At 53.8% G+C, this 11,036-nt stretch overlaps 1 protein-coding gene across 1 annotated transcript; it reads right to left on the bottom strand.

Annotated features, from left to right (window-relative positions):
* Nucleotides 1–418: 418 nt before the first annotated feature.
* Nucleotides 419–9,163, bottom strand: NPY4R2 (neuropeptide Y receptor Y4-2). The gene is made up of 2 exons (XM_053909677.1): nt 8,763–9,163; nt 419–4,137 (listed from the first exon to the last, which is right to left on the bottom strand). The coding sequence occupies exon 2, from the start codon at nt 4,095–4,097 to the stop codon at nt 2,970–2,972; it is 1,128 nt and encodes a 375-aa protein (XP_053765652.1). The 5' UTR covers nt 4,098–4,137; nt 8,763–9,163; the 3' UTR covers nt 419–2,969.
* Between the last annotated feature and the right edge of the window lie 1,873 nt (nt 9,164–11,036).

Raw genomic sequence — 11,036 nt, 5'->3', positions numbered from 1 at the left:
ACTTTTTATAATGGGAAAAAACAAGCCAATGTCATTTCTGGAAAAAGGAAATGTTAGAGTGAGGGAGGATCTACATTCCCACCACCAGGGTTCAGTAATCCTTTGTGCCCTCTAAGGGTCCCCTGGTGGTATTCATGAGTATGAGTCTCCAATTCCAGCCCTGATGCTCCTTTGAAGAAGGGTCCCCCCACTACAATCAGGGACATGCCGATTAGCAGGGACAGAGAAAGGCCCTTCCAGGAGCTAAAGAGAGATATCGCTCGGAGGTACCAGCTTTCACTGGCACATTTTCTAAATCCTTAATCAGCTGTCAAAAATGATATATAGCAACATAAAGAACGGTTGACAATATAGCTTGAAGGGAAACAGAGCAGAATACAGAGGGGCACATTCACTGAGAATTTAACTACACAAACTGTTCATTTTGCAAATATTTATTTAAGGAATGAGCAGGTCTCACAAGAAATATGTCCACATGCAGTCAGAGAAGAGACAAACAACCACAGTGGAATAACCCACCTTTTCAGCCATACCATCTTAAAGCCTTATTTCCAGAACAAGGATTCCTAGAACTCTAGTCGAGATCCCAGAGTGGGTGTCCACAGGTGCTCACTGAGCAGCTCCAGGCTCCAGGCACTCTGTTTCCTAGAGCAGAGCTTCTCCAACTTGAACATGTACACCATTAACTTAGAGGTTCTGATCAAATGCAGATTCTGATTCAATAGGTCTCAGGTGGGAATAGGGATTCCACATATCTAACAAGTTCTAAGTGCTGCTAAGGCTGCTGGTCTTCTGAACATACTTTGAGCAGCAAGGTCCCAGGGTACACTGGGGAACCAGACAACTCCAAGGGTCATTAGGAACTGGGAGCAGGAGACAGCCATCCAGGTAAGTTGTGTCAACCCAAGCAAGGTGAAGACAGCATAGAAGATGCTCAACAAAGCTTTCACCCACTACCCCAATTCCTAATGCCAAGCACCTCTGCCATATGCCCAACCCAGTCCCCCTGTCCTCAGTCATGTGGGCACCCTAAAGCATCCTTGTCCCCAAGCATCTTGGCACCACTGATACGAGTGATGAGGCGTAATCCCCAGGCAATTGCATGGGCTCTGGAGGCGTCTGAGGCCCCCACATTCTTTGGGAAGCTTGGTCAATGACATCTTGCTGGGATGGGCCCCAGGGTCTGGGCTTTGCTGGCAGGTGGTTACCGGGAGCAGCCAGCAGCAGATGGCACCAGAGGACAAGCACAAGCTGCACCCAATACAGTGGCTCAAAATCTATTCCAAAAGCCAGGGTAAAAGTCAATAAAGAAACAGAATGAGAGATATGACCAAAACCTGGGAAGAAATAAACAGCTCCAGGAAGGGGGCTGGTGGCTCACAGATTACTTGTCTTGGGTGTCAGCTGCACAAGTTCTCGATCAGGGTCAGAGAGACAGTCAGTCGTGATTGTTCAATCTTCTGTTGCCTGGCCCTCTGCCACATATCCTGTGAACAGCGGTCCTAGCAGCCTCCCAGTGAGATACTTGAGGGCTCTGGGCACCTGAATACCCTGCCCCTGGAGGCCATGGTGGGTCTAGCCACTGCCCACTCTGCCAGAGGGTAGGTGAAACTGAGCAGGCAGAGCCAGACCTGGGTGTCCCATTGAAAGTGGCCCAGAGGTAAGCTTGACTTGTCTGGTCCACACAGAGATAAAGCCTTGGATCTGGCTCAGCAGCCAGAAGACTGGGGCAAGACCTCCATGGGTGAGATATTCACATTCATTGTAGCCATTTCTCCATTTTCCCTGGTGGGCTGGAGGAAGGAGGACTCCTACTCCTTTCAGCCAGTGTCCTGTTAAGCCAAATTCACGAACCCCCTGCCCCTGCCCCTACTGAAGGCCTGGGGAGGCTTTGGAACAACAATGCACATCACCTAGAGCAAGTCAGCTTAGTGGTCAGAGTGTGGAACAGAGGCCGGAGTCAAAACCTTGAGTGCTGTCAGCCTTGGCAGTGGGTCAACATGGGGGAAGGTCACAGAGTCCCTGGCCTGCTTCCTTGTCTGGCAAGAAAGGTCCTAAAGGCTAGGAAAGGCAGGTAAGAGAGCATAGCTGCAGCAACCTGGCCCTTCCCATGCTGGACCGTGGCACAGGGCGCCCGTGCTCAGCCGGGACCTCAGCAGGGGCATGTTTACACCATCAGCCTACCATGGCAAACCTTGCTGGAGCCCTCTCACTGCACCAGGTCCTGTCCTAGGCATGGAGGACAAGCTCTATGGTGATGCAGATGTCCCCCTCAAGGTGTTTATCAAGGGGAGATACTTGCAGGCTCACTTCCACATGAGGTGGCGGAGGCAGTGAAAGAGGAATACGGAGCAGGATATGAATCATGGGATTCCTGCTGCTCAGGACTGACTTTCCTCCTGCATTGGAGCATGAGGACCCAAGGTAAGCATGATCCATTCTCTGCACCTGGATGTGCTAACTTGCCTTCATAGACTTCTTTACCACTTACAAAGCCTGTCCACCAACATCATCTCTCCAAGAGGTGAGAGCCTGACCAAGGTCCAGAGCTTTGACCCCCGTGCTCCCTCCCTGACTCCACAGTGACCTCACGGTCTCACTGGAGGAGGTGAAACCCTTGGGCTCCCAGGCTGAGCATCTGTTTCTGAATTACCAGAATGAACTCTGCCTGCAACGAGCAGACCATCTCTGGCTCTGGCACCTGCTCAGGCTACATGACATACTGTGACCCACAGAATCCATGCTCAGAATTCTCCCAGGAACAAATGGCTGAACCAACTGAATGTCAGTCTTCACAATGCAAATGGTTGCAAAAATGGGTTCTTTCCAGCCTCTCTGGGCTCCAGAAAGCCCGTAAGGATGGTGTCCACCAGAATGCCAATAATGATGCCAGTAATTATGCAGTTGGCCCACTTGGCTAAGTAAAGGAACTTGACAATGACCATGGCAGGGAGAAGGCCTACACCTGGCTAAATGGGGTTGGACCTGCCACTGAGCCTCAGAGACCCTTTGGAGACTTCCGTGTGCACTGTGGATAGGGGCAGATGCTCATACTCTTCCACGGGGGCACTCTGCTGACATGTCAGCACCAAGGCCTTGATCTCCTTCTTGAAGTTGGTGTTGAGAAAGCCATAAATGAAAGGGTTGACACAGGTAGAGGCCATGGCAAGCAGATGGCACACCAAGAAGATTAAGTTGCCATAACAGATGGGGATGGCCTCATGGTACCAGTCCTCTAGACTGTTGAACACATGCAGCGGCAGCCAGAGCATGGCGAAGGCAACCACCATCGCCACAAGGATGCCATTGATCCTCTTCATCTGCCAAGCCCGCGAGCTGTAGGTGCCCTTGCGGAACACCCGCTTCCTCTTCCGCAGGTGCCGGTAGATGCGGACGTAGCAGACCAGGATGAAGGCCAGGGGCATGCAGTACTGGAAGAGCAGCAGGGAGGTGGTGTAGATGATGCGGTGGTGGTACAGCGGCCAGGACTCTGTACAGACCACCTTATCTAACAGAAACTCCACAGCCTTGGAGTGGTTCTTGTGAAAGACATTCTCTAGGACACTGTTGACCAGGAAGGGCAGGGAGAGAAGGCAGGCGATGAGCCAGATGACCACAATCCCCAGGTAGGCCTGGGAGATGCTGGGCTTCCAGCCTGTTGGGTTGATGATGAGCTGATGCCTCTCCAGGGCCACAAGGACAAGCGAAAGGATGGAGACTGTCACTGACATACACTGGATGAATGCTGACATCTTGCAAAGGGCCTCCCCAAAGACCCAGTAGTCCATAATAGTGTATATGGCCGTGAGTGGTTGGCAGATGAGGCACATGAGAAAGTCAGAGAAAGCCAGGTTGGCAATGAGCAGGTTGGTCACATTGGTCTTCTCTTTCTGCCTAATGGTCACACATATCAAGCAGAGGTTGCCCAGGACCCCCACAATAGTCTCGATGCTATAAGAGACAACAATAAAGACCATCGGGTCCAGAGAATCCTGGCAGTGGTCAGAGAAGTTGTATGGAATGCTCCTTGACCTGCTCCTGTTTTGCCCCTGTGGGGATCCCGGGAGCAGCAAGGCCAGGAAGTGAGAGATGTTCATGGTGCAGGTGAGAAGATTCCAGAAGATTCAGTGACAGTGCCTACAAAGCAAACAGACAAATGGTACTCAGTGATCATGCCTCCTGCGTGGACCCCAGGGAGAAGTGGGGGTCAGGTAGAGAGGGTCATGGCTTCTTCCAACCCAAGGCTGCTGGGACCTCGAGGACCTGAGACTCAGAGATGTAAGCAACTTGCCCACAGTCACACAGCTAATCAGTAACAGGGCTCAGATACGAACCCGGGTCTGATGCCAGAAGTTGTTATACAAATTCCTTCTAACCTCAGGCTTCCAAGTCTGCTTTAATGGTAGAGAAACTAGATTTTCATAAGCAGAGTTCAAAGACAGAACTGCTTAAGGAGTATGGGTAGAAATCCTCTTGTCACATCTTATCCAAATAGAAACGCAGTAAATGCCACTTGGCACTCAGGTCCTTCTACAGCACCCCACGCCCTTGAGAATAGAACTAAACCTCAGGGCTCGAAACACAGTACACCCTCCAGGTCTCAGCCCCTACCTGCCCTGTCAGCCCTGTTTCTCAGGTGACACATGACAGAGTTGATGACTGCCAGGTACAAAAATACTGGGTCATCGGCACACTGGCTCTCTCCCCACGCCCATCATGCTACACATGGGTAGGGCCAAGGTTATGGTTGCCTACTGACCTGCCTATGCTTAAGTCACCCAAAACAGTTTGCAGTTTCCAAACTCAGCAGCCTGGTCCACATCTCTGTGCCCTGGCACAGCCCATCTCTTTTCCCCTGGTGTCTCCTCAACACAAGGGACCCTCTGCCAAGACCACATTGGGATTTCAACTCCAGAATCTCCAGGTGGTAATGCCAGTGATAGATATTCTGACAGGGAAAGCCACCAGATCATTCCACACACCACCATGATACACCTTCTCCATGGGATCTCTGGCTGTCACTAAACTCTCAGGCAGTCCCCAGCCCTCAGAAAGCATCAGACCCATTCCAGGGTCATGTCAAAAGTGCAGACTCCAGAGCCCTTCACCAGGACAGGCAGTTAAGTGAGTCTAAGATAGCGCCCAGGGGTCCATATATTTCAACATACGGCCCATGCAATTCTTGTGCACTTCGTCCTTGAGTCCCATTCTGATAAATACTATTCAGAGAGGAAGACCCTATTTCAGATATTCTTTAAGTCCTACATAATGGTCATGTCCATTTGTGAACATATATATGTTCTTCATCATCAAGTGCTAATTTAAAGGCAGTTTTTATAGAGTATGGCCAAAATTAACCAGAGAGCAGTAAACTCTATTTGTCAGCTCTCACGAACATCACTCACCGTGCATTTAATTTGGCTCATAAAGATGAGGTACATTTGGCCATTTATAAGACCAAGTCGTGAATTCAACTAACAGTTTACAGTCTGGTTATTTTGACTACTGAATCTCAGAGGCAGGAGTATTATTCTGACACCACAGTCTTCTGGCAGAAAGGGCTATTTGGAACAGAACCTGACAAAATGAAACATAGCAAGGCCAAATGCAAGGCCCAGTATTCAACTCCAAAAGCAGCCAAAGCTGCATAGAAATGTGGTGGATACACTGTGCTCAGAAACAGCAAATGTGACGCAAACCCGAGGCTCTGGATAACCACCAGCCAGGGCTGAGTCAATGGTGGGAGGCAATACCAGCGGCTCCAAACTGGCCAAAAGCAGCACGATCACAGAAGAGTTCATGGAAACTCCAGAAAACTGTCACTCAACTCATTCACTCAATAAACATGTGCCAAGCCCCATGCTAGAAACAAAGGCCAAGATGATATACAGCCACAGGAACTGACCACCAGGAATACAGGTGAACCTCAAGGCCATATTGCCATGGCCCAAACCAGCAGGAATGGGATGCCTGTGAGTGGGGAGATCAGAGAAGAAGCGGGAAGATGAGAGAGAAAGTTACATTGATCCACGGCCTCAAAGTTGAAGAGGAGTCAACAACCCAATGGGCAAGATAGAGGAGGGAATTCAAGGTGCAGGGAACAGCATGGGCAAAGATGGGGGGCGGTGCGGGCAAGAAAGAGCAGAGCCTCCTCAGAGAACAGTGAGCAGTTCAGAACAACTGGATTCCCAAGTTGGTGGAAGGCAATGGTAAGCCATGAGGCCGGAGAGGTGGGCCAGAGCAGGAATGCTGGGAGAGGCATGCAATCTGGCCAGCAAGGCCAAATCCGTTCCAGAAAGATCACTTGGATGTAGAGAATAGACTGAGTACGAGGGCCAGGGCAGGAGGAAAGGGAGGGCCTAAGAAGATGGCACTGGGGGTCTGCCAGGCTTGCAGACCCCTTCTTAGAGAACCAGTGAAGAGCTAACACAAGGGATGGTCACAGTGGTCCAGGACACCCCATACCAGCCCCTGCTGACTAGACCACATGGATGTCTGAACCCAAACCAGCCCTTTCCCAGCAGCTTGTGGGACCGGGCAAAGGAGGGAAGTGCTGGCACTGGGAGAAGAGCAAGGCAGGAAAGTGTCATGGGGGGCCAGGGGGCCGGGGGACCCAGAAAGGAGCAAAATTGCCAGCAGGCCCTTGCATGTTTCTGCAGAGGCTGGGAGGGGCCCGCCGGGAGGACTCCATGAACCTCCACCCCAGAAGGGCCCTCTGCACGCACGGACTGAGGATTTCCAGAAGCCACTCCAGGGGCAAGGTAGCAGTAATTCAAATCCAACAGCCGGGTCAGCAGAAAGGTCAGATTCCTTCTATAGAACCTGCTGAGAGGTGGGGACCCCCCGGAACAGAGGATCCCTCGGGACAGGTGCTCCTGAGCAGAATCAAGGAAGGAGACTGAACTTGGATGCCGCCAGGGCCTGGTGCAAAGGGGTCAAGATCCAGCCACAGCTCCACCAACTGGGACTTCAGGGTTCAGGGTTAGGAATGGTCAGAGTGAAACCACTGGTTGCGGGCAGTGGGTCACCTGGCTGCTGGGAGCGGGGTTCACCCAAGAGCAGGCAGTAGCCCTGTCTCTTGGGTTGTCTGAGTGCCCCTGGGGCCAAGAACAGTGTCCTTTGTTGCACAGATAGAGCCACCACAGGCATCTAGGAAAACAGCAGAGAAACCTATCAGGAACCTAGGGAGGCCAGCAGGCTGCAGGCTTGTCCTGGGTTCAAATTCCTTGCCCTGCCACCTATCTGTAGAGTGGCCTTGGGAGAGTCGCTGAACCTTTCTGAGCCTCAGTTTCCTCAGTTGTATGAGGCAGGGTGTGATACCTATAGGACAGCCTGGTTCCCCAAAGTCAGGGGGTGAAATAGGGAAGAGGGGGGTCTGAAAGGTAGGACTCTGGAGCTCCCCTTCCCTTAGACTCTTTCAGTTCAGTCCCCATCTCGTCCCTTGGACAAAGAACATAATTCGATGGACCAGGTCCTGGTCAGGAGCTCTCTCTGCCACCTCCTGGGAAGCTGAGCTGCCCATTTTACAACAAGACCAGCCTGGCATGAGCAGTGCTCATCGAACATTAGTTGCCTTTTCTTCCCACACATCCCGCCAACCCCACCGGAGGGGCCCTGCTCCCTTCCACCAGAAGAACTGGCCACAGTGATCCTACGAACCCAGGCACAGGCCCCTGAGTGCACCTGGCTCCAGCTCTGACCCAAAGCCTCTTTAGAAAGTCCTGCGGGAGGGCACACCGCTGGGACAAATCCCCTACTCCAGTCCTCTGCCAAGTGCCCGGCCTCAAAAGGGCACGAGCCCTGCTTCAGCGCCCTCCTGCTCTGAACCCTGCCCCACAGCCGAGTACCCATCTCTATCCAGGGCTGGAAAGGGCCACACTCCCACCACGTGCATTTCAAAGCAGAAGACCACCCTGTCCACAGGCCAGTGACTAGCCTGAGAGACACTCACTACAGGCCTCATGCAGGTGAGTCGGTGCCTCACCTGCACTGACCTGTCTGTAGATGAGGGCCCCAGGATGCTGAGGGACAAGTTTGGTCCCTGGACATCCTGGGAGATGCCCAAACAGCCCAAGAGGCTGCACCTGGGGAGGGGCAGGATCTGAGGCTGGTGCAGCCAGGGGAGCAGGAAGAGGACTTGGAAGGGCAGGCAGGAGAGGGCGTGCGGGAACCCAGTCTTGGAGGAGAGACCCCAAGGAGGGAGGGGGCTCGCCTCACTCTGGAGATCACACGCTTTCCTGGAGACAGAGGGCAGAAGGACATCAGCTTTCACTGAGCTTCGGGTGCCTGATACTCCACTGAGCATTGATCCACACCACAGCCCTGGAGGAGGAGGAAGGCATTCCTAGACTGAACCATGTGAAAGTGCCAGTATCCAACCATTGTTGACCTGCAAACATAGCAGACGAATATCCCTGACAAAGCCTGACGGAGCCCAGGGCCCCAGGGAGCGCCCAGGGGTGCCGGTCGGCGGTTCAGCCAAATAAGAAGGTACCCCAGGGACCTCCGTTGGTCACACTGAGAGCTTTGGACTTTGGTTCTAGCATGCTGGCTCAGAACGCCCACCTCCCCAGCAGCTCCAAAGACCACCCAGCCTCTTCAGGCCCTTGTCCTCCCCAAGCTGACCTGGGTTTGGAATCTCTAATGCAATGACTCTCTTAGAGTTGCCGCCTTACTGATACAATTTGGAGGCTCAGAGACCTCGCTGTGGCAGACCATGAGAGCAACAGCTCCCCATGGAGGAGACACGACTGGGCAGGTACCGGTCCCTTCCGAGTGACCGGGTGTCCAATGCCGTCCCTTGCAGCCTCCAGCAGTGCAATGACCCCCTCAGGGTGATCACATCCACTCCCCGGGGTTGCTGAGCAGCGAGCAGCGGCCACAGGGACCACTTCAGACCATTCTGAGAGACTGGGGCCCCCCCACATGGGACCTCATACAAAGATTGTCCCTCACTTCCCACTGCGTACCTCAAAGATGCCCAGTGAGGACCAGATCTTATGTCCTTCAGGTACGCCGCAGGGGGTGGCCAGTCTGGGAGGAAGGAGGGGATTATTGTGCAATGGCAGTAACATGATGCCTTCAGATGTATTTCCCAGGCAGCTGGCTAGTCAAGAGGGATGGGGGGAACACCTGAACCCCTGAGGGAGGTCTCCCCTGCAGCCTGCGTCCCCCCCCCCCCCCCACTCAGAGAAAAATTAAGAACTAATATAAATCCTATCAATCTCCTAAGGAAGTAAGAATGGAAAGGACATCTATTTTGTTTCCTGAAATTTCAGCCAATAGCTCCTGGTCTCCGAATGCCCCAGGCGCCCAGACACTTGCCATGCACCCCTTACCGTCCTCCTCGCAGCCCACAAGATGAGGCAGAGAGCCACAAACGTTTCAGGGGAGGACCCGGAGGCTACGGGAGCCCAAGGCCACACGAGGAGCTGGGGATGCCCCCCTGCCCACCCCGCCCTCCACCCGTGACCGTGATAGCGTGTCTCTGAGCCTTGGGCTCCTTGAAGCCCCCCCCCCCCCCACCGACGCCCCCTCCCCAGGCTCCCAGATGCAGCAGCGCGCACGGCTTCCCAGAGGACCCCTCGCACTGGGCCCCGGGCGCCCCCGCCCCTGCACCCGCGGGGCCCGTCTCGGGGCCCAGCCCGCCTACCCGCTCGGCGGCCCTGGCGCTCTCTGCCTGCGGAGCGGAGCCTCCCTGCCGCTCTGCCGCTGGCCAGCTGGGCTCCCTCCTCCGCCACCCCGCGCTCCCGCGCCCGCCCAGTCTGCCGCCGGTGACCGCCCACGGGGACGCTCCCGCCGCCCTGAGACCCAGGCGCCCGCTGCGGGAGCCGCGCCTCGGGCCCCACCGCCCTCCCTGCACGCGGCTCTCCCCCACGCCCACCCCGGCTCTGCACGGCACAGACTGGAACTGCGCTGCTCTCTCCCTGCCTGGGCCTCAGTTTCCTCATGTATGAAATGGGCCTAAGAAGACCTGCTTTTCATAAACTCCTTCACGAATATTAATTGCAGGCTTCCTATGAGCCTGACTCTCCAGGTGGGCACACAGAACTGAAGAAGACGGGGTGCCTGTCCTGGGTCATCCTGGAGCTCCCAGTCCTGAGAGGGAAGACAAACAAGGGCGAAGTCAATGAGTTAGTGTGGAGTGACATGCTGTGGGGAAATAGGTCAGCTCAAGATGGGTGGTCCGGGCAGAGGGCACAGCAAGAGCAAAGGCCCTGAGGCTGCAGGCATTTGGCCCCTGGAGACCACAGGAGGCAGTGTGGCTGGAGAATGTTAGCAAGGAGGCTTCCAGAGAGGCACAGGTGATCAGTCGGGAGGGACTTCTAGGTCCTGGAAGAGCCTCCAAGGTTGTTGCAACGAGAATGAACAGAGAAAGTGCTTTTCCGTCAGAACCCAGGTGACACAAGGCTTGGCCAAAATGGAACAGGATTTGTTATAAGGGTTGCTCTTGTTTTAAATACGCTAACTTATAATTTTCTTTCCCAGGGAGGCCACAGGGTAAAATTAAGTATGTGCTTGGAGAATCTCCTGAGAATTAGCAGATCTGCTTCAAGATTTTGGACATGGACCACTCTCCTATAACATGACACACACCTCCCAGCCACTCTTCCCAAGTAACCCCAGAGGTACTATTCATCTGTGGATATGGCCCTGGAGTTGTGGGCAGTGGCTCTTTCTGGAATGGCAGCTGCCACTCAAGGCACATGTGGACTCTGCAAACACTACCTTATTTGATCGTCACAATAGCTTCAAGAGGTGGGCATTTGTATCCCTGCTTTACTGATGAAGCCAAGTGAGACTCAAAGATTGAGCACCTCCCCCACAGTCACTCAGCCAAGCAACAGACCCAGACCCACGCCTCTGCTCGCAAGGACCCTGCAATGACCCTTCTGCTATGATCCATTCCTGCAGCCCTCTGTGCTCTGCGGCAGAGGCAGATGACGCTTGTGGCCCCATCCCCCATCACTAAGTCACCAGTGTCTCCAAAGGAAGGCAGGTATGCATTTAATGGGACCTAATCATAATAGTGGCTT

This window comes from Panthera pardus, unplaced genomic scaffold (genome assembly GCF_024362965.1).
Source record: "Panthera pardus isolate Hobbes unplaced genomic scaffold, ASM2436296v1 HiC_scaffold_22, whole genome shotgun sequence".
Lineage (NCBI taxonomy): Eukaryota > Metazoa > Chordata > Mammalia > Carnivora > Felidae > Panthera > Panthera pardus.
Note: the sequence above shows the minus strand (reverse complement) of the source record. Positions and strands in the feature narration are given on the sequence as shown.